General features: G+C 42.7%; 1 protein-coding gene across 1 annotated transcript; it reads right to left on the bottom strand.

Moving 5' to 3' along the window:
* Positions 1-4,040: 4,040 nt before the first annotated feature.
* Positions 4,041-24,241, bottom strand: uchl1 (ubiquitin C-terminal hydrolase L1). The gene is made up of 9 exons (XM_033027721.1): positions 24,032-24,241; positions 23,912-23,923; positions 23,441-23,569; positions 8,059-8,209; positions 7,737-7,822; positions 7,603-7,650; positions 6,347-6,416; positions 5,820-5,875; positions 4,041-4,524 (listed from the first exon to the last, which is right to left on the bottom strand). Exons 1-9 carry the CDS (start codon positions 24,062-24,064, stop codon positions 4,438-4,440), a joined length of 672 nt encoding a protein of 223 aa, XP_032883612.1. The 5' UTR covers positions 24,065-24,241; the 3' UTR covers positions 4,041-4,437.
* Positions 24,242-24,514: the final 273 nt, after the last annotated feature.

Raw genomic sequence — 24,514 nt, 5'->3', positions numbered from 1 at the left:
GAAAGTATGTCATAATTGCAAAAAACCCAATCACTTTGCTAATTGCTGTCGTTCTAGTGGAAGTACAGCTCCAAGGTCAAAGCTGCACCTGATTCAACAAGACCGTCAGATTCAGATTATCATGAACAAGATTAATCTTCCCACGGGAACAGACTCTGATAGCTCAGACACTAAGCCTGCCGTACTTTCCCTAAACCTACGCACCATAGGCAAAAGATCCTGCTGTGACCATGGTGGTCAACAACAAACCACTGATCGCCAAGGTCAATACTGGTGCCCGCATGAATGTCATGTCACTCAAAGTGTTCAACAAGATAAGAATCATGAGAAAAGACTCCTCCACTTTACATGCTTACGGAGGGGAAATTCTTCACCCATTGGGCAAAGCCGATCTCAAATGTACCATCAATGAACAGACCAAGGACTTGTTATTTTACATTGTTCAGCCAAGTTCTGAAACCCTGCTAGGCATTGATGCGTGCCATGACCTGGGTTTGGTCTATTTCGGGCATGCTGTTCACAAACTCGGTTTGGCAGAGGGACCACCAAAACGGGTGCTATCCAACTATAAAGATTTGACAACCAACTCGGCAGACTGCCTACAACATACAAGATCATAGTCGACCATGCAGTCACCCCGATCATACGTGCCCCTCACCGTGTCCCGCATGGTTGTCACCACAAAGAAAGACAAGGAGTTACGCATCTGCATCAATCCTAAAGATTTGAATACAGCAATCAAATGCCAGAATCAAATACACAGGACAAGATGTTAAGAAGTCCCTTGTGCCAATAGGTGGGGAGCATTTCACGACATTCATTGATTGTTGAGAGTGGTAGACGCTCAACATCTGTGGGGGGGGGGGGCGGGGGGAGTGGATACGTATATCTTGGCCTGGGTAACCTTCAGGACAGTTGGGCACAGGACACATCATCAGTAGTGTACCCTTGCATCACTGGGTGTTTCGGCCTTTTAACACTATACACCCTCCACGAGGGCGGCCCGCTGCAGGATGATCAGCCCTCAGCGCGTGTCCCGTGTCAAACCGTCCCAAAGATTCACCCTGAAATACTTGGGGCCCAGCATGGGTCTTTCCGCTTGAGCCAAATCCACCGGCTGCTTCTTTCAGCCGCCTCTGAGAGTGATCTTATGGTCTTCCGCAGAGCCTGACCGTGGATTCCAAGCTCCTTCAGCAGTCTGATGGTAGATGACGCAACAAATCCTCTGCATCCCACTTCAACTGGATAGACTTTGGTGTTCCAGCCACGCTGCGTTGCCTCTGCTGCAAGCTCTGCGTAACGCAGCTTCTTACGCTCATAGGCCTCCTCAACAGAGTTCTCCCATGGAACTGTGAGCTCTATGATGTAAGCAGTCTTCTGTGAAGGGGACCAGAACACCAAGTCTGGCCTGAGGTTGGTGGAAGCAATTTCAGGTGGAAAAACTAGTTGTCGGCCGATGTCCGCCAGCATCCTCCAGTCGCGGGCCCTGCATAGGTTTCCTTCTTCTGATCTGGTGGAAGGATGTTTAGATGTTTTCTGTCCTTCTCGGACAAAGGTTGTTGCCCTTAGGGGGAGGGGGTTGCTTGCTCTCGGAGGCAAGGAGTTGGTCGCACACCGCCTGTTCTCAAGGGCTGATGCCAGGCTTTTTAGTACCTGATTATGCCGCCACGTGTATCTCCCTTGTCACCACAAAGAAAGGCAAGGAGTTACGCATCTGCATCAATCCTAAAGATTTGAATACAGCAATCAAATGCCAACACTATCCTATGAGGACCATCGAAGATGTTGCAGCACAAATCGGTAACGCAATGGTTTTCTCAGTCTTGGATGCCCAAAACTCATTTTGGCAAATCCCGTTAGACCGTGCTTCATAGGCATTAACAACATTCGCCACCCCGTTCGCTCGTTACCGTTTCCTAAGAATGCCCATTGGCATCAACTCTGCCAGCGAAGTTTTCCAGTGTGCAATGGAACAACTGTTTGCAGAATTCCCCCTGTGCCATCATAGTTGACGACATTCTTGTTGTGATGCCACCGAGCACGATGCAAACCTACTTAAAGTACTGGACCGTGCCAGAGACATCAACTTAAAGCTGAACCCACTGAAGTGCAGGTTCAGGGTTCCTGAAGTCACTTACGTAGGTCACTTGTTCAAGAGCAATGGGCTAAAACCAGATCCATTGACAACTGCAGCAATTAACGAGCTGCCGGTACCAACTGACGTCATCAGCCTACAACAATTTCTAGGCATGGTCAACTACCTGGGAAAGTTTATCCCCAATCTCAGTGAACTTTCAGCACCCCCTACGTCAACTAACTCACAAGGACAACACTTGGTCCTGCTACTCAAACCACCAGCGAGCTTTCGAGACTTTAAAGCTACGGCTCGCTAGTGCGCCGACTGTCTTACTTCAACCTGCCGGTTACAATCACCTGCGATGCATCCCAGTATGGACTAGGCGCTGCATGCCTGCAGACCTCTTTCAACGGCGATGTTTTGCCATATCCTATGCTTCCAGAACACTAATGGATACCGAACAACACTATACCCAGATAGAAAAAGAGCTGCTTGCCATGGTTTTTGCCTGCTCCAAATTCAAAGACTTCATTTTTGGCAAAACGTTCACGGTAGAGACTGATCATCAGCCTCTGGTTACCATACTGAGCAATTCGATCCACGCTGCCCCAGCAAGGCTCCATCGCATGATGATGCAGCTTCAACGGTTTGATTTCCGCATTGTCTACAAAAAAGGTACACTCTATCACAGGCACCACGCGCTACTAGCGAACAACATCCTTATTTATGAACGTGAGGAATTCTCAGTTCTAAAGGTTTCCTTCGTTCCAACGGACTGCCTTCGCCGAACACAGTGCCATGGATAAAATATCCCAGGTACTAACTTCTATCAAAACCAGCAAGCTACTTAAGCCATTAATCCAAGGACGTGGTTTGTTTATAGACAAAGGATATGCCAAACTGGGGTTCATCCATGTCCCCACAAAAGAACCACAATCCTACCTTTGCTGGGAACTGAAGCTAGTCTCGGGGACGCGAGGGATCGGCAGCTGGTCCCGGGGCATGCAGGCAATGTTGCCGACCCCTGGACTAAGCCAAACCCTTGATTCTGTCCCGCCATCCTCATTTCAAAATGTAACAACTTAAATTGTGGGTGCGTCTTCATTGCCGGAAAATACGGTAAATGCAGTATCAGGTTGTTTTTTTAAATAAATGGCATTACTCTTTGTAGGACAATGTTTTTTTTTTTAATAAAAAGTGTTTAAAACGATAGATTTAGTGAAGACAAATGGTATTTTGGGTATGGGAACAATTTTAAAAAGTGCCAATGGACTTGAACGGCAACTGGAGCAGAAGCAAAATGATTAACTGATGTATTAATGCTTTCCTCCCACTGTCTGCACAATCCACAGCTCCTCAAACAAGACTCACACCAATTGTTCTTATCGCTGGCCTTTATTCCAACTATCTGCCTGATAAAAAGTGTCTTGCCTGTGTCAATCCATTACTTGCCACACTTTGTCCATCTTCTCTCCTTTTCCAGCTCTCTCCCTCTCCTCCCCCCCCCTCCCCCCCTCCCATCAGTCTAAAATATCACTATCCGTGTTCTCCTGAGTTGCTACCTGCCTTGCCAAGTTACTTCAGCACTTTGTGTCCTTTTCTGGATTTTAATAAACTTGCAAAACTAAAGGTAGTAGGGTACCCAATTGCTCTGGAATCAGCATGGAATCTTAAGGGGTCTTGCACTACAAATCCATTCGAGGGGAAGGGAAAGGTAGAAGATCCTCTACATTGTAATTAGGGACAGGATGTGTCAATTATGCCAATGCATAATGCAATGCATAAAGCAGCAAGGTGAGAATTTAGAATTTAAGATGGTAATTTGGCAAATTCTTGGGAGGGAATTGAGAGTAAAAGCTAGTCACAAGCACAAATATGCCATTGGCTACTCAAGAATTATACCAACTTGAAAATGTGAGTCTTATCACCAATAATAATTTGTAATGCACATCTTAGGCACAAATATTGTTGCAATGATTTTATTTCAGATATTACACAGAAATAGCTGTAAAGATTAGGCACAATATGGAATTAAGCAAATATTTCCAGATTCCTGCAGACAGATTTACTAGGCAAAGTACAATGGTCCAGCAATAAATCAAGCAGCTTCTACCTGCTGCAATATCAAAGATACTCAAAGTAAGACCATTTGTGAATAAAGCTATAAATATTGCCTACAATTCAATACTGCATTTGTGCACTCATGCTATCCATTAAACTTTATCCATTCTCACTGCAAGTGTAAAAAGGCTACACTTAAAGTGCCTCAACATACACGTGATTTTAAGCCAAACATTGAAAGCTTAGATTAACAACTTAAACTGCAGTGCTGTGATTGTGTTTACTCCCCCACTCCCTATTCAGGAAGATTTGCACAGAGCCACTGCAGTAAAGCGGACTTCTCCTTGATCACGTTCCATAAATTGCCTGCATATTTTTGCTGAGTCCTGTAATGACAATTTGATTTGAATTAGAAAAGTGGAATAACAGAACTGTCATAAAGTTGAGTTGCAGATTTATAGGACTTCCTTTACCCTGCATTTGGAGTAAAGTACACAGTTCTGGTCACCCCATTACGTGAAAGATGTGTGGGCTTCAGAGAGGACAGAAAAAGTTTACAAGAAGTTTGCTTACATTAGAGGGTATAAGAAGAGGTTGAACAAACTTGGATTGTTTTATCTGGAATGTTAAAGGCCAAGGGAAGACCTGAAACAAATGGTGATGACACATCCTTCCCAAAGGCTGCTCTGATCACCATCACTGGCAGACAGGAGAAGCTAACAATCAGCACCACAAATAGTACCTGGCTGCCAGAAAACACTGGTGGTCTGGGCAGAGCAGAGGCCACAGTCAAATAAGCCAATTAACTGGAATTGGATCAACTCAGCTGCACCTCATCAGCATCACTCCTTATAACCCTAGGGAGTTCCAGCCAAGGAAGAAGAGAGGCAGGATAGGAAGAAAGGGAGAAAAAGTTAAAGACTCCCTACTAACAGCACCTCTTGTACAGGCTCAGAAGACAGAGCTGCTAGGAGAAGCCAAAGACCAGCAGCATCTCAGAGGCCAGGGTGAGCAGCCGGGGGCGAATCAGACAGTGCCAGTGCCTCCTCACCGATGACGATTGTGGTCCATGGAGACTTGGACCTTTAACGCTATAGTACCTCGCTATAAATAAACAATGACACTCAAATTCACCCTAATGTGAGGGGCAGTGAATTAGTCAACCCAGCATCATCCCTGATGCCACAAAGTTTCTAAATTAGGAGGCATGCAGTTAATATGCTCAAAAGCCACTTGTAAACAGTTGGAATCTTCTTTTCCCAGGGTCGAAATGTTAAGACTAGAGGGCACAGCTTTAAAAAAAAGCAAGAGGGGCGAGGTTTGAAGGAGATATGCAAGTGGTGGGTGTCTGGAATGCACAATCAGGGGTGGTGGGGGATTTGGAATGATGGTGGCAATTAAGAGGTTTCAGGTTAGAGTTGGGTAGGGAATGGATCAGGCAGGATTTAGCTTAATTCGGCATCATGTTCTGCACAGATATTGTGGACCAAAGGGTCTGCTCCTGTGCATGTTCAATTTCTAACATTGCATGTTCTAACTACTTTAGATTTACCAGCCAATTTTAATTTCCATGCATGCTGCTCAATCAAGATTTACAGATATTCCTAGTCAAGTGCAAGCAATTGTTTACAAGTTATTTTAGCATCATTGTGGAACCAGAAGAGTTGTGCTTAAAACCAACCTGTAATAATTCATTTGACGTTTTTCCATGGTCAATTGGGAATGGCATCCTTCCATCTTTAGAAAGGACAAACATTGAGCGTTAGAATATTTTAAATACATAAAGAAAGCTAATCATGCAACTGTGTTGCAAACAAAGCTCAGTTTACCGTGTGGGAATATGTTTTCATAATTACATAATTTAAAATTCAGACATTAATAAATACTGTCCATTAATAATACCAGGTTTTAAACACCCAAAGTTAAAAATCAGGGGTGGGGGAGGGAGAGGAGATGGAGGAGAAGCGAACAAAATTAACCACAAAGGTACAGCCTCACCTATAGAGTTGCTTAACATGCACCAGCTTACTGTTAATTTCTTACTTAGTCTAGTCACCAGAAACCAGTTTTAAACAATGTGACTTGGAGTCCGCACCTAGTTCATGTATCGAATCTTAATGAACAGCAGCCAAAATGTTATAAAATTAGCAGCTTAGCTTTGACAAGTGTCAAAGAATTTTATATATTTTTTGTAAAAGACAGCATTACCCAATTCATAGAGATGTCCATCTACACCAAGAAAAGTGATAAAGTGAAAGTTTGGGCCATCATCATGTACCTACAGGGAATCAGAACTAGAGTTACTGCATGATAAGAGAACTATATTCAGATACCAATTTGAAGTTCTGGTGCAACAGCAAGAATCCTGGACCACTGGTCCAAAGACTCATTCAAATCACACAATGACATCCAAGGAATTTTATTCCAGCTGAATAAAAGGCGAGGTATTGAGGCCCCCAACAGCTTGAAGAGACCAAATGTACTGTAGTGCAGTTTTCTGATAAAATTAGTTAGAATTGTGTGAAGCAAACACTAGCTTGTGAACGAACAAGGATAGGTTGTGCATGGGCTTCTTGGCAGATAAAATGCAGATGCGGGTAAGCAGGTTGTCAATTACTAAAAGTTAATGTTACAATACATCAGGGGATCCTAGTACACAAAACTTCACATGCAGATAGGAATGGCCTTTGATGTAAAGATTTTGGAATACCGAATTAAGAGAATTTTTCCTGCAACTTTCCAATGCAGCCAAGAATCCACACTGGTCACCATACCAGAGGAAGCATGCTTGCATTGGAAGTTATGAATATAAATTGATTCTCAATTAGGAGGAACATTTGATTGAAGTTTGCCAAAATGAAATTCTGTAAGGATGCTGATAATACTGTAATGTGTCAACTCGTGTGGGGACTTAACTCAAACCAGTGTCAGGTGGAGTCAATAACAATAATTCGGTCTTAATAAACAGAATGAAGTTTACAAGAGACAAAATTAACTAGTGAAGGGCCTGTCCCACTTGGCAATTTTTTTGGCAACTGTCAGCGTAATTTAATGACGTATCAGGGTCGACGAAAGATTTTGAACATTTCAAAATCCAGTGGCAACAGAAAAAAAGTTGCGACACGCGAGGAAACACCGCGCGTCAACACATCACCACGCCGCGACTTTTTCGGTGATCTGATACGTCAGTCAATGATGCCCGCAGTCTCCGAAAAGAGGAAAAAAAAGAAAAAAAAAGCCAAGTGGCAAATGGGACAGGCCCTTCGGGCTTTCTATCAGTGCAGTGCCACAAATAAGTATCCTTAGTTAACAAGTAACAGAATTACAGAGCCCTCCCATGTTCATTAACAGAACTGCAACTGATGAAAATGGAATTCCATTTAAAGTTTTGAAAAGATGGAAGAGCAAGTACATTAGTTAAGTGTTTAATTTATTTAAAAGCTTTTATGGAGCAAGATTCTTACCCGACACTCTCCTTCTTCTGCAGTAGCATCATGTGCTGCACGTATTTCCTGTACAGATGATTTGGACAGGTGAGTAAAGTGATAATTTGATTCACCATTTCAAAATGAAACAGGTCATAAATGTGAAATGTTACCTTATTTTGTTCCAATTTCTTAGCTCTTTCCCGAGCTGAGAGATCTGCAGTTTCATTGAGAAATTTCTTCAAAATTGATCCTTCCACTGTAAATACAAAGTTTTATGCTAACGGTCAACATTCCCCAAAGGTTTATCAAAATATGCAGACGTCAGAAAGGTCTTACGGCATGAGTGTACAGAGTTTCAAATATGCATGCATAGTTTACTAGATTTGTGAATCAGATGCAATTTTCCTTTCCAAGGTTTCAACACTGCTAGTTTTAGGAACAGTAATAGCAGACTTGATGTACATTAAAAATATTAGCAAGAACACAACTTACCAAAGTCAAGTTTATCTTGATTGTTGGCAATAGTATTAACAAGTGCAATGGTACCACAGGAGTTTGAAATCGACTGCACCACAAAGTAGATTTTAGAATCGATGCCCTTCCCACTCAGATCTGATGTTTGATGGTTTCTGTGAGATTCATGCTGTGTTGGTGTGGAGAACAGCTGTGTTAGTAGCGTGCATTGGTATTGGGTATCAATGCAATTATAGCCTCGTACCTGCTCCATTATGTCCCAAGATCACAGAACCATCATCAGTTGCCTGCTTCTATACTCCCACCGGGAGGAAAATCTACAACAGGAATTGATGCTGGAAATTCTCATGAAGTCAGAACTGTATGATGAGGAACAACCACCGTTTTCTGGTTTTCAATTCTACCCAAGTTAAACATATGCAGTAGGTGAATCAGTTTAGTTTGACAAATTTTCCTGCTGAAAATTTAAAGTCTCATTGAATTTGCGTTTATAAAACAATGACAGCAATTATTGAAAGCTGCCGAGAATGTCTCTCCGCCAGTCCAGTCTCTCCCCCTCTCATGCTATTACACCCCGCTCTCCCACTACCTAGCACCCCAGTTCCTCACATAAAGTATATATATTTTTTACACATAAATGAATAAAGATAAGAATTTATACATAGTTTATACAGCCAGCACTTTGTTCACTTTTTCTTTATCACTGATAACCTTTGACAAATTCCTTGCGTTTTTCGGAATACCGAACTCGCTTATTCTTGAGTGGCCAAGTCAATCACCTGATCCGAACCCAGCTGAGCATGCCTTTTATATGCTGAAGAGAAAACTGAGAGGGACTAGCCCCCAAAACAAGCATAGGTTAAAGATGGCTGCAATACAGGCCTGGCAGAGAAGACACCCAGCAACTGCTGATGTCCATGAATCGCAGACTTAAAGCAATCATTGCATGCAACAGAATACTAAACATGACTACTTTCATATACATGACATTGCTGTGTCCCAAACATTATGGTGCCCTGAAATGGGAGCAATATGTATAAATACTGCTGTAATTTATACATGGTGAAACCAAAATATATAAAAACGGCCTTCATTAAAAATCTGACAATGCACACTTTAATCACGGAGTACAGACGCAAATAAATAAATGATGGGTCTTTGTCTCAAAAATTATGGAGAGCACTGTATCTAAATATATGGATAAAGTTGTTGAAATTGAATATTCAATGGGGGGGGGGGAGATGGGGAGGGGAGCACAGGGGATGTCAGTGAGGACTGAATAGAGGCGGGAATGGGGATCAGTGGAGGATGGAGAGGAGGGGGGCGAGGTATGGAGGAAGGAGGGTCAGCGCTCCTAAGCCAACATCGCCCCACTGCCTTGGTCTTTGGGAACTGCTCGCCACAGCCTCCCTCCTCCGCCAATCAACAGCAAGGTGCGGGGCCGAGTGGTGCAGCTCAAAGATCCTATAGCTATAGGATCTTTGGTGCAGCTGCTTCAGAAGGGTCGGAGCGAATGACGGGTCCCACACAGTGACAGCAGCTCCATCTCCTCCTCCTCCTCCCTGACAGCACCTGCTGCTTGCAAATCCGCAAACGGCGTTTTCAAAACAAACCCTCCCGCACGCCGAGGCCTCCCCCCCCCTCCCTCGGCGTGCGGGAGGGTTTGTTTTGAAAGCGGCGTTAGCAGATTTGCAAGCAGCTGCCGCTATCAGGGCGGGCGGGGTGCGGTAGGAGGAGGAGATGGAGCTGCTGTTCGGGGCCCGTCATTCGCTCCGACTCTTCCTCACCACGCACCTAGTTTCTTTCCCACGCAATTCAGCCGTCACCGCCGATACAAAACGTCGCGTTCCTTTTCTCCACAGATGCTGCCTGACCTGCGGAGTTACTCCTGTTTTTTGTGTCTATCTTCGGTACAAACCAGTATCTGGTTGCCAAGCCGGGCAAAATGACTCCGTGTTTAGGTTGCTCGGCGGCGCTTTGAGTGGTCAGTGGCACCCGGGCAACCGCTAATTTTGAGCCCTGTTTAAGGTACAAAGGAGGTGGTTCTGGAAATCGTGGATGCATTGACGATCATTTTCCAATGTTCTATTGATTCAGGATCAGTTCCTGTGGATTGGAGGGTAGCTAATGTTATCCCACTTTTTAATGTCCTTCCTCAAATAAGGAGACCAAAACTGCACAAAATACTCCAGGTGTCATCACACCAGGGTCCTGTACAACGGCAGTAGGACCTCCTTGCTCCCAAACCCAGATCCTCTCACAACGCAGGCCAACATGCCATACAGCACTGCCTGCTGTACCTGCATGCTTACTTTCAGTGATTGATATACAAGCACACCCAGGTCTCGTTGAACCTCCACTTTTCCTAATTTGACACCATTCAGATAATAATTTGCCTTCCTGTTCTTGCCACCAAAGTGGATAACCTCACAATTATCCACATCATACTGCATCTGCCCACTCACCCAAGCCATATAACCATATAACAATTACAGCATGGAAACAGGCCATCTCGGCCCTTCTAGTCCGTGCCGAACATGTATTCTCCCCTAGTCCCATCTACCTGCACTCAGACCATAACCCTCCATTCCTTTCCCGTCCATATAACTATCCAATTTATTTTTAAATGATAAAATCAAACCTGCCTCCACCACCTTCACTGGAAGCTCATTCCACACAGCTACCACTCTCTGAGTAAATAAGTTCCCCCTCATGTTACCCCTAAACTTCTGTCCCTTAATTCTCAAGTCATGTCCTCTTGTTTGAATCTTCCCTACTCTCAGTGGGAAAAGCTTATCCACGTAAACTCTGTCTATCCTTCTCATCATTTTAAAGACCTCTATCAAGCCCCCCCTTAACCTTCTGCGCTCAAAAGAATAAAGACCTAACTTGTTCAACCTTTCTCTGTAACTTAGTTGCTGAAACCCATGCAACATTCTAGTAAATCTCCTCTGTGCTCTCTCTTATTTTGTTGACATCCTTCCTATAATTAGGCGACCAAAATTGTACACCATACTCCAGAATTGGCCTCACCAATGCCTTGTACAATTTTAACATTACATCCCAACTTCTATACTCAATGCTCTAATTTATAAAGGCCAGCACACCAAAAGCTTTCTTTACCACCCTATCTACGTGAGATTCCACCTTCAGGGAACTGTGCAGTTATTCCTAGATCCCTCCGTTCAACGGCATTCCTCAATTCCCTACCATTTACCATGTACGTCCTATTTTGATTTGTCCTGCCAAGATGTAGCACCTCACACTTATCAGCATTAAACTCCATCTGCCATCTTTCAACCCACTCTTCCAACTGGCATAAATCTCTCTGTAGACTGAAAATCTAAATCATTATCCACACCACCTATTTTAGTATCATCTGCATACTTACTAATCCAATTTACCACACCATCATCCAGATCATTGATGTACATGACAAACAACAGTGGACCCAACACAGATCCCTGTGGCACACCACTAGTCACTGGCCTCCAACCTGACAAACAGCCATCCACCATTACTCTCTGGCATCTCCCATTCAGCCACTGTTGAATCCATCTTGCTACTCCACCATTAATACCCAACAATTGAACCTTCTTAACCAACCTTCCATGAGGAACCTTGTCAAAAGCCTTACTGAAGTCCATATATACAACATCCACTGCTTTATCCTCATCAATTTCCCGAGTAACCTCTTCAAAAAATTCAAGAAGATTAGCCAAACATGACCTTCCAGGCACAAATCCATGTTGACTGTTCCTAATCAGACCCTGTTTATCCAGATGCTTATATATATTATCTCTAAGTATCCTTTCCATTAATTTGCCCACCACTGACGTCAAACTAACAGGTCTATAATTGCTAGGTTTACTCTTAGAACCCTTTTTAAACAATGGAACAACATGCGCAGTACGCCAATCCTCCGGCACTATTCCTGTTTCTAATGACATTTGAAATATTTCTGTCATAGCCCCTGCTATTTCTACACTAACTTCCCTCAATGTCCTAGGGAATATCCTGTCCGGACCTGGAGACTTATCCACTTTTATATTTTCAAAAGTGTCAGTACTTCCTCTTCTTTAAATCTCATAGTTTCCATAGCTACTCTACTTGTTTCCCTTACCTCACATAATTCAATATCCTTCTCCTTGGTGAATACCGAAGAAAAGAAATTGTTCAATATCTCCCCCATCTCTTTTGGCTCTGCAGATAGCTGTCCACTCTGACTCTCTAATGGACCAATTTTATCCCTCGTTATCCTTTTGCTATTAATATAGCTGTAGAAACCCTTTGGATTTACTTTCACGTTACTTGCCAAAGCAACCTCATATCTTCTTTTAGCTTTTCTAATTTCTTTCTTCAGATTCTTTTTACATTCTTTATACTCCTCAAGCACCTCATTTACTCCATGCTGCCTATAATTATAAAGCCACCCTACAGCCTCATTGAATCCTCCTCGTAGCTCACTCTGCCACCCATCTTTGCGTCATCTGCAAACTTGGAGATGTTACATTTAATTCCCTTGTCTAAATTGTTAATATATATATATTGTAAATAACTGGGGTCCTAGCACTCAGCCTTGCAGCACTAGTCACTGCCTGCCATTCTGAAAAGGACCATTTAATTCCTCTTTGCCAACCAGTTCTCCATCCATGTCAATACTCTACCCCCAATACCATGTGCTCTAATTTTGCACACTAATCTCTTGTGTGGGACTGTGTCAAAGGCTTTTTGAAACTCCAGATACACATCTACTGGCTCGCCCTTATCCATTCTTGTTACATCCTCAAAATTCCAGAAAATTAGTCAAGCATGAATTCCCCTTAATAAATCCGCTGACTTTTATTGATCCTGTCACTGCTTTCCAAATGCGCTGCATCTTTAATAATAGAAACATAGAAACATAGAAAATAGGTGCAGGAGTAGGCCATTCGGCCCTTCGAGCCTGCACCGCCATTCAATATGATCATGGCTGATCATCCAACTCAGTATCCCGTACCTGCCTTCTCTCTATACCCCTTGATCCCTCTAGCCACGGGCCACATCTAACTCCCTCTTAAATATAGCCAATGAACTGGCGTCAACTACCTTCTGTGGCAGATAATTCCAGAGATTCACCACTCTCTGTGTCAAAAATGTTTTTCTCATCTTGGTCCTAAAAGATTTCCCCCTTATCCTTAATCTGTGACCCCTTGTCCTGGACTTCCCCAACATCGGGAACAACTTCTTGCATCTAGCCTGTCCAATCCCTTAAGAATTTTGTACGTTTCTATAAGATCCCCCCTCAATCTCCTAAAATCTAGCGAGTACAATCTGAGTCTATCCAGTCTTTCTTCATATGAAAGTCCTGACATCCCAGGAATCAGTCTGGTGAACCTTCTCTGTATTCCCTCTATGGCAAGAATGTCTTTCCTCAGATTAGGAGACCAAAACTGTACGCAATACTCCAGGTGTGGTCTCACCAAGACCCTGTACAACTGCAGTAGAACCTCCCTGCTCCTATACTCAAATCCTTTTGCTATGAAATCAACTCAAGCATCTTCCCCAAGGCTAACTGGTCTATAATTCCCCGTTTTCTCATTCCCTCCTTTCTTAATAAGTGGGGTTACATTGGCTACCCTCCAGTCCACAGGAACTGATCCAGAGTCGAGAGAGCATTGGAAAATGATCACCAATGCATCCACGATTTCTCTGGAATGCAGACCATCAGGCTCTAGGGATTTATCTACCTTCAGTCCCAACAGTTTACCCAACACCATTTCCTGATTCCCTTCAGTTCCTCCCTCCCACTAAATCCTCAATCCCCTGGTATTTCCGGGAGATTGGTTCTGTCTTCACTAAGGAAGACAAAAACAAAGTACTCGTTTCACTGGTCAGCCATTTCCTTGTTTCCCCATTATAAAATTCACCCGTTTCGGACTGTAAGGAACTACATTTGTCTTCAGTAATCTTTTCCTCTTCACATATCTAAAGATCTCCACATATTGGCTGAGAAAACCATCCAGTATACATTCCAGGAAATCCTCCTCCTAAGTGCCGTTACCAATCTATATGTAGATTAAGGTCACCCATGATAACTGCTATACCTTTGCTACACACATCCCTAATTTCCTGTTTGATACTATCCCCCAACCTCCCTTCTACTGTTTGGTGGTCTGCATGCAACTCCAACAAGCATTTTCTGCCTGTGGCCATTTCACAATTCTAGCATCCAGGCTAATGTCTCTTCTTGCTATTGCATTAAGCTCCTTTTTAAACCAGCAATGCCACCCCACCTCCTCTTCCTTTCTGTCTATCCAGCACCCCTGCACATTGAGCTCCCAGCCTTCGTCATCCTGGAGCCATGTCTCCTTAATCCCAACTTTATCATATCTGCTAGCGACTGGCTGCGCATTCAATTCAAGTGAGTTTATTGTCATGTGTCCCTGATAGGACAATGACATTCTTGCTTTGCTTCAGCACACAGAACATAGTAGGCATTTACTACAAAACAGATCAGTGTGTCCATATACCATAATATAAATATATACACACATGAATTGCCAAACCAATCCATCGTATTACGAATGTTCCTTGCATTAAGTCGCAAAGCTTTTAGGTTTTTTTCCTTATCTCCCATCCACCTTTTGCTTCTGTCCTTTTATGGCCCCCTGTCCCTTTGCATTGATTCCGTTCCCTCTGCATTTGTTGCATTTCCAGACTGAAATTAGCTACTTTCTGCACAATACAACTCCAACCAACTATTGGAATACGTTTTCCTTGATGCCTATTCACTTTAAGTTTTACCAGAGCACCTTGATGCTGCATTGACAAAAGCTGCTATATTAAGGGCCTTAACACTTCTGGAATTCAGCTCCTTGGACCATGGACAAATTGTCCTGGCAAAACCCAGGTGGGCATTAGTGATCAGGCTATTGGAGTAAACATCGAGTGCAGACAGGGTTTCAATTGGAATTTTTCTGCATTGAATAGGACCTACTTGGGGGTTTTACCCAAATTGTCAGCAGCTTGGCTACAGGCCATGACCAGTCTGCAGCACAAGTCCTCAGTATTACTGAGATATAGTTTGATACAAGAATCAAAAACAGCCAACAGATAAAGGGAATATCGAGAGAAGCTGTAACTTTCTGCAAGAATGTATCTATACAGAGATTCCCCAGAGTGTCAGCACCATGAATGGATGAAATCTTGCAAATTACAATGACAGGCTCATTGTACATCGCTCATCATTGGCTTTAACCTTTTTTTTAAAAATAATGTTTTAAACTTTAAAATAGAGGAAAAGAAAAAGAACAAGAGAGAGAAACAGTGAGAGGTGCAAAGATAGGACCCCTAGACTACCAAAGTGGTGTAGCTAAAGAGTGGGTAAAAGAAAGAAAGATTAAAAAAAGAGAACAAAAAGAGAGAAAAAAGTGATATGCCTGCCTCTCGTCACTCCCCACCCAACCCAAAGTTGTGTTGCGCCATACTATCCTTGTAAGAATTCGGTGAAAGGTGTCCATGTCTTGAAAATATTATCTGGTTTTTCTGCCAAGACAAGTCTAATATTTTCAAGATGTAGTGTCTCGGACATGTTTGTAATCCACATCTTAACAGTAGGGACTGATGTGTGTTTCCAAAATTTAAGTATTCGTTTTTTTGCCGTCATCAGGCCATAATTAAGGAAACGTCTTTGAAATAGCGTTAGCTCAGAACAGGCTTCTGACAGAAACATAGAAAATAGGTGCAGGAGTAGGCCATTCGGCCCTTCGAGCCTGCACCGCCATTCAATATGATCATGGTTGATCATCCAACTCAGTATCCTGTACCTGCCGTCTCTCCATACCTTCTGATCCCTTTAGTCACAAGGGCCACATCTAACTCCCTCTTAAATATAGTCAATGAACTGGCCTCAACTACCTTCAGTGGCAGAGAATTCCACAGATTCACCACTCTCTGTGTGAAAACAAAATTCTCATCTCGGTCCTAAAAGACTTCATCCTTATCCTTAAACTGTGACCCCTTGTTCTGGACTTCCCCAACATCAGGAACAATCTTCCTGCATCTAGCCTGTCCAACCCCTTAAGAATTATGTAAGTTTCTATAAGATCCCCCCTCAATCTTCTAAATTCTAGCGAGTACAAGCCGAGTCTATCCAGTCTTTCTTCATATGAAAGTCCTGCCATCCCAGGAATCAGTCTGGTGAACCTTCTCTATAGTCCCTCTATGGCAAGAATGTCTTTCCTCAGATTAGGAGGCCAAAACTGTACGCAATGCTCCAAGTGTGGTCTCATCAAGGCTGTGTACAACTGCATTAGAACCTCCCTGCTCCTATACTCAAATCCTTTTGCTATTAATGCTAACATACCATTCGCTTTCTTCACTGCCTGCTGCACCTGCATGCCTACTTTCAATGACTGGTGTACCATGACACCCAGGTCTCGTTGCATCTCCCCTTTTCCTAATCGGCCACCATTCAGATAATAGTCTACTTTCCTGTTTTTGCCACCAAAGTGGATAACCTCACATTTATCCACATTATACTGCATCTGCCATGCATTTGCCCACTCACCCAACCTATCCAAGTCACCTTGCCATCTCCTAGCATCCTCCTCACAGCTAACACTGCCCCCCAGCTTCGTGTCATCCGCAAACTTCGAGATGTTGCATTCAATTACCTCGTCCAAATCATTAATATATATTGTAAATAGCTGGGGTCCCAGCACTGAGCCTTCGGCATCCCACTAGTCACTGCCTGCCATTCTGAAAAAGACCCGTTTACTCCTACTCTTTGCTTCCTGTCTGCCAACCAGTTCTCTATCCACATCAATACTGAACCCCAAATACCGTGTGCTTTAAGTTTGCATACTAATCTTTTATGTGGGACTTTGTCGAAAGCCTTCTGAAAGTCCACTGGTTCTCCCTTATCCACTCTATTAGTTAATCCTCAAAAAATTCTATAAGATTCGTCAGACATGATTTACCTTTCATAAATCCATGCTGACTTTGTCCAATTATTTCACCACTTTCCAAATGTGCTGCTATCCCATCTTTAATAACTGACTCTAGCATTTTCCCCACTACCGATGTTAGACTAACTGGTCTGTAATTCCCCGTTTTCTCTCTCCCCCCTTTTTAAAAAGTGGGGTTACATTAGCTACCCTCCAATCCTCAGGAACTATTCCAGAATCTAAAGAACTTTGAAAAATTATGACTTATGCATCCACTATTTCTGAGACTACTTCTTTAAGCACTCTGGAATGCAGTCTATCTGGCCCTGGGGATTTATCGGCCATTAATCCATTCAATTTACCTAACACCACTTCCCGACTAACCTGGATTTCACTCAGTTCCTACATCTCATTTGACCCCCGGTCCCCTGCTATTTCCGGCAGATTATTTATGTCTTCCTTAGTGAAGACAGAACCAAAGTAGTTATTCAATTGGTCTGCCATGTCCTTGTTCCCCATGATCAATTCACCTGTTTCTGACTGCAAGGGACCTACATTTGTTTTAACTAATCTTTTTCTCTTCACATATCTAGAAAAGCTTTTGCAGTCAGTTTTTATGTTCCCTGCCAGTTTTCTTTCATAATCTGTTTTCCCTTTCCTAATTAAGCCCTTTGTCCTCCTCTGCTGGGCTCTGAATTTCTCCCAGTCCTCTGGTAGGCTGCTTTTTCTGGCTAATTTGTACGCTTCATCTTTTGTTTTGATACTATCCCTGATTTCCCTTGTTATCCACGGATGCACTACGTTCCCTGATTTATTCTTTTGCCAAACTGGGATGAACAATTGTTGTAGTTCATCCATGCAGTCTTTAAATGTCCATTGCATATCCACCGTCAACCCTTTAAGAATCAATTGCCAGTCTATCTTGGCCAATTCACGTCTCATACCCTCAAAGTTACCTTTTTTTAAGTTCAGAACCCTTGTTTCTGAATTAACTATGTCACTCTCCATCCTAATGAAGAACTCAACCATATTATGGTCACTCTTGCCCAAGGGGCCATGCACAACAAGACTGCTAACTAACCCTTGCTCATTACTCAGTATCCAGTCTAGAATAGCCTGCTCTCTCGTTGGTTCCTCTACATGTTGGTTTAGAAAACTATCCTGCATACATTCCAAGAAATCCTCTTCCTCAGTACCCCTGCCAATTTGATTCACCCAATCAATATATAGATTGAAGTCACCCATTATAACTGTTTTACCTTTGTTGCACGCATTTCTAATTTCCCGTTTGATGCCATCCCCAACTCCACTACTACTGTTAGGTGGCCTATACACAACTCCACTAGCGTTTTCTGCCCCTTTGTGTTTCGCAGCTCTACCCATATCGATTCCACATCCTCCAAGCTAATGTCCTTCCTTTCTATTGCGTTAATCTCCTCTCTAACAAGCAACGCTACCCCACCTCCTTTTCCTTTCTGTCTATCCCTCCTGAATATTGAATATCCCTGGATGTTCAGCTCCCAGCCTTGATCACCCTGGAGCCATGTCTCCGTGATCCCAACTATATCATAGTCATTTTAATAGCTATCTGCACATTCAACTCATCCACCTTATTACGAATGCTCCCTGCATTGAGACAAAGCGTTCAGGCTTGTTTTTACAACACTTATCAATTATACAATTATGTTGAAAAGTGGCCCTTTTTGATTTTTGCCCTGGATTTGTCTGCCTGCCACTTTTACTTTTCACCTTGCTACCTATTGCTTCTACCCTCATTTTACACCCCCGTCTCAAGTTTAAGCGAATTTATTGTCATGTGTCCCTGATAGGACAATGAAATTCGTGCTTTGCTTCAGCACAACAGAACATAGTAGGTATTGACTACAAAACAGATCAGTGTGCCCATATACCATTATATAAATATATACACACATGAATAAATAAACTGATAAAGTGCAAATAACAGATAATGGGCTATTAATGTTGAGTTTTGTCCGAGCCAAGTTTAATAGCCTGATGGCTGTGGGGAAGTAGCTATTCCTGAACCTGGTCGTTGCAGTCTTCAGGCTCCTGTACTTTCTACCTGAAGGTAGTAGGGAGAGGAGTGTGTGGCCAGGATGGGTCCATTATGTGGGGTCCTTGATGATACTGCCAGCCTTTGAGGCAGCGACTGCGATAGATCTCTGCTCATGCTCCCATCCCCCTGCCACATTAGTTTAAATCCTCCCCGACAGTACTAAAACACTCCCCCAAGGACATTGGTTCCATTCCAGCCCAGGTGCAGTCCTGTTTGTACTGGTCCCACCTTCCGCTGAACTGGTTCCAATGCCCTAGAAATTTGAATCCCTCCCCCTTGCACCATTTTTCAAGCCATGTATTCATCTGAAATATCTTCCTATTTCTACTCTGACTAGCACGTGGCATTGGTAGTAATCCAGAGATTATTACCTTTGAGGTCCTACTTTTAAGTTTATCTCCTAGCTCCCTAAATTCACCTTGTAGGACCTCATCCTGTTTATTACCTATATCGTTGGTGCCAATGTGCACGACAACTGGCTGTTCACCCTCCCCCTCCAGAATGTTCTGCAGCCGTACAGACATCCCTGACCCTTGCACCAGGGAGGCAACATACCATCCTGGAGTCTCGTTTGTGGCCGCAGAAACGCCCATCTATTCCCCTTACAATTGAATCCCCTATTACTATAGCCCTTCCACTCTTTTTCCTCCCCTCCTGTGCCGCAGAGCCACCCACGATGCCATGAACCAGGCTGCTGCTGCCTTCCACTGTTGAGCCACCTCCCCCAACAGTATCCAAAATGGTATATCTGTTTAGGAGGGAGATGACCACAGGGGACTCCTGCACTACCTGCCTACTGCTGCGCTGGCTAGTGGCCACCCGTTACCTTTCTGTCCGCTTAACTTTTACCTGCGGTGTGGCCAACTCACTGCACGTGCTATTCACGACTTTCTCAGCATCGTGGATGCTCCAGTATGAACACAACTGCAGCTCCAACCACTCAATGCGGTCTGTCAGGAGCTGCAGCTGGACAGACGTCCTGCAAACGTAGTCACCAGGGACACCAACCATATCCCTGATCTCCCACATATTGCAGGATGAGCAATGAGCAGGATGCAGGATGAGCAATCCACGGGGCCGATCTCAACTGACATGGCTTACTCCCAAATTAAATCAACTCACTCCCACTATAAAAATCTTAATCCTTTAAACTGTACCTTTACTAAAAAGCACTGCACCCTTAAATAAAAGTACGAACAGAAAGCAGAAATACAAACCAGGGGTTATTCCCAATCAGCTGCTTCTTCTAGTCCGCTTCCACCAATCAGCAGCTTCCTCCAGACCACTTCTTTTGAAGTGTGATGGAACGTTGCAGAGTGGGCACCAACCGCTCCTGGGCCTCTGTGAGAACAAAGCCCCGCGCTCGGTTTTTAAACCTACCGCCCGGATTCTGCAGCAGCTGCTCCAACCGCTTCTGGGCCTCTGTGAGAACAAAGCCCCACGCTCGAATTATAAACCTTCCCCCTGGAGGCTGCACCAGCCGCTCCAGGGCCTCTGTGAGAACAAAGCCCCACGCTCGGTTTTTAAACCTACCGCCCGGACACTGCACCAGCCACTCCAGGGCCTATGTGAGAACAAAGCCCCAGCTCGAATTATAAACCTTCCGCCCGGACACTGCACCAGCCACTCCAGGGCCTATGTGAGAACAAAGCCCCACGCTCGGTTTTTAAACCTTCCGCCCGCATGCTGCACCAGCCGCTCCAAGGCCTCTTTAGACATACCTAGAGTGATCTGTTCAGTGTCGGAGTCCAATTTTATTTTAAGTGCTTTAGAAATTTTTCTTTTTTAATTCCTCTCCAGAAATTACGTGACTTTATACAAGAGGCAAAATAATGTGTTATAGTTGCTTCCTGCAGGAGGCATTTATCGCAAATAGGAGAAACCTTTGGGAAGATCTTATTCAGTTTTAACTTTGAATAATTGAGTCTGTGCAGCATTTTAAATTGTATTAGCGAATGCCTAACGTTAAGAGAACAGTTGTGTATGTATAGAAGGCTTTCCTCCCATCTGTCTTTTAAAATTGTTAGGCCGAGTTCATCTTCCCAAGCTCTTCTAATAACTTCTGACGATGGGGTTTGTATATTTAAAAGGGTATTATAAAGATATGATATTAACTTGTTTGGATCCTAGTGTGTCTGGAACCATATATTGATAGTCTTGGGTATATGATTTCAGATAGTCTCGTATTTGAAGATATCTAAAGTATTGGCTACCTTTCAGATGATATTTCAATTGTAATTCTTGAAATGAGAGAAGAGTTCCCATCTCATAAAGATCTCCCAGTTTTTTAAATTCCAAGTGCTTCCCAGTGTGTGACCGTCTTGTCTAAGATAGACGGCTTGAACGAGGGGTTATTGGCAATTGGTGAGAGAAGAGATAAATTTCTCAGTTTAAGGGTTGACTTCACTTGTTTCCAGATTCGTAGGGTACCATGGATAATCGGATTTTTCTCATAGTGTTTTCTTCAAATTTATTGGAGAGAGAAGAATTGTGCCTATATTAAAATGAGAACAATCTTCTCTCTCCATTATTAACCATTTTACCTGTTGGCATGTGTTGTCCATCCAATAGATTACGGTTTCGATATTCGTTGCCCAGTAATAGTATAAAAAATTGGGGAGAGCCAATCCGCCAATTTCTTTGGGTTCGCATAGATGTCGTTTATGGATTCTGTGTGTTTTATAATCCCAAATAAAGTTTGTGATCAGAGAATCGAGTTTTTTTTTGTTTTGTTTTTTTAATATATAATCGGTATTGATTGAAATAAGTACAGGATTTGTGGAAGGAAGATCATCTTTTATGGCATTTATTCTGCCTATGAGAGACATCGGAAGCGTTTTCCAAAATTGAATAAGGGCATTTAGTTTGGTAATTAATGGAAGAAAGTTTACTTGAAATAGAGAAGTGTATTTTCTAGTTACATGAACTCCAAGATATTTAAATTTTTCTGTAGCAATTCTAAAAGGGAATTTTAGAAGGTGTGTCGGATCTTGAGGCTTTATTGACATAATTTCACTTTTGTTCCAGTTTATTCTATATCCTGAAAAGGAACCGAATTCCTCTATAAGATTTAGTATGTGTCTATACAGAGATTCCCCGGAGTGTCAGCACCATGAATAGATTAAATCTTGCAAATTACAATGACAGGTTCATTGTACATCGCTCATCATTGGCTTCAACCTTTTAAACGTATATTTGCCTATTTAGTTTTTGTAATGAAAACAACAAAATACATAGTTTATAATCAAATATTACATAATCAATGAAAAACAAAATTGTTGCTCATCTTAGGGAAGATTAGAAGGCAAAGTTAAAACTATTGAAGATCACTAATTGCTCGCGCAACATGACTTGAAACTTTGCTATCCACAAAATCAAGTCAAGATAATAAAATACAAATTCTTGTTACATATTCCTACTTGCAGCAAATCTGATTAGGCCACAAATAATATTGCTCCGTCAGCAACCTTTACCCAGTTCACTCACAAGTTCATCAGAGGATGGAGGATAAAGCAGATTTTTGTTATTACCTCCCTGGTTCCAAGTCTAGTTTATTTTTTAATTTGTTAAGACAATTATTCCAATAGATTGATTAGTAATCAGGAGTTTTACATTGTGGGCATATTAGACAGCCTCCTGGTCAGACCATTACACACAAAAAAATCACTTAATTTATTGTTTAGTCATTGCTCAAGAGGCAAGTCAACAAATGAAAATTAAAATGATCAATTGTTTGCACAAGGTCAGAAAGGATCATCATTGTTGCTGTGACATGGGCACCATCTGAAGATACACTGACAAGTGTGGATAGGATCAAGTATTTGTACCATCTGTGTTATAAGAAGTCAATAATGTGAAGGCAGTTAGGATTGGATTTCATTGTAACAGAAAAAATCTCTACTTCAGAGAGACATTTTAATATTCTAGGAGCTTCACAACTTCCCACCAATAAAGCCTATATTAAAATACAAAAAACAGTTTGCCATCTACACCAGCATTTAGTCTAGAAATGTGGATACTAGTGTCAAGAATATTTGTCATAGGTATGGATATAAAATAATAAAATTCTTATTTGCAACAGGAATAAAATTCTTAATTGTAGCAGCCCCCAAAACAGACCTATAAACGCAATGCATACAAATATATAAAGTTCAATTAATAACCACAACTCTAGTGCAATAAAAACGACGCCAGATTAAAACAAAGGATATTTTGCTTTGATAATCAACAGTTTAGAAAATTCAAGAATTATGCAGTGTTAATTTATACACTCAATTTAACGGAGACAAAGCAAAAAATCTGCTTTAGTCAGTATTGTTAAATGCACGAATGATTTAATACAATACCCGGGATGAACGCGATTGCAGACGGAGCTGTCTGGAAAACACCATACCTGTTGACTCAAGGGAAACAGCAACATCAGCGCACACACTGGCGATGGTACCATGGATAGGGATTCGTTTTCTAGACCCAAAACATCTACGAACTTCCAGCTCGAAGCCACACCCAGACGAGAGAGGCACTATGCAGAAGGCAAGATTATTTTAAAACAAAGCTCTTAAAATGTTTTGTGGCATAGATCAAAATGGATGTTTTATTTAAACTAGATCAACAATTCTCAAGTTATGGAGCGTTATGGTGATGCATTAATAATAATCCGTAATTTACTCCTTATGACCACACCCCACGTCCATTTAATATTTAATTTAGATAAACGCTCGTAAGTGAACAGTGAAAGAAAATAAGTGAACTAATTTGGTTTTAGAGACAAACTCAAAATAAGCTTTAATTTGCTTGTTAAAGAGACCAGCTGAAGACATTTGTAGATCAAGTGAGGGCGTTGAGTAAGGTGTTGCGCACTTACTTTGTTCAAGGTCTGGAAAGAAAGAGGGGGTAAAAAAGAAAAAGTCACGATGGTTATAATTTCTGCAGCAACAAAGCAGTAAAACTGTGTTCTGTTGCACGTCTGGCGATAATTGCTCACCTCAGGGTTGATTTCCATTGCTTTCCACTCCATTGTTGTAGGGGGTCGGGACAGACGCTCACCAGACGCAGCTCACAGTAGGTATATGTAGAGGAACTGTGTGCCCAGACAGCACACTGGGCGGGGCTTTAATACCCACCCTGCTGGAGTCAACCCACTGCGGAATAGGGGCGTGCAGGAGGGAGAGAATGGGACATCAGATCAGATCACATCATTTGTGTTCATCAAGGTACCGCTAGGCACCTGCGCTCACTTCGAGAGCACGGGTGAACGATCACCATCGGCGGAAAGTTTCCACTCGCTTTTCCGCTCCCTCATTGCCCACCCGGCCCAGTCCGGCCCGGCCCGGCGCGCCGTTATAGCACAGTCCAAGTCTCCTGATCTGCCTGGACCAGACAGTCAATCAGCCCACAAAACAGAAGGGTTTCCGTCTATCGCCCAGAAGTTTCCGACAAGTGAAGCCGCGGTGACCTGCATCGGCTA

The sequence above is a fragment of the Amblyraja radiata genome, chromosome 1 (assembly GCF_010909765.2).
Source record: "Amblyraja radiata isolate CabotCenter1 chromosome 1, sAmbRad1.1.pri, whole genome shotgun sequence".
NCBI classification, from domain to species: Eukaryota; Metazoa; Chordata; class Chondrichthyes; order Rajiformes; family Rajidae; genus Amblyraja; species Amblyraja radiata.
This window is presented reverse-complemented; position numbering and strand designations above follow the sequence as displayed.

Bases quoted from the DNA above. Each gene is read 5' to 3' on its own strand.
- uchl1 (XM_033027721.1), bottom strand. From the start codon at position 24,064: ATGGAGTGGAAAGCAATGGAAATCAACCCTGAG. The intron at 7,823-8,058 runs GTAAGTTGTGTT...TTGTATTTACAG, and splicing joins TCAAGATAAACTTGACTTTG to TGGAAGGATCAATTTTGAAG. The intron at 4,525-5,819 runs GTTGGTTTTAAG...TTGTCATTACAG, and splicing joins CGTCAAATGAATTATTACAG to GACTCAGCAAAAATATGCAG.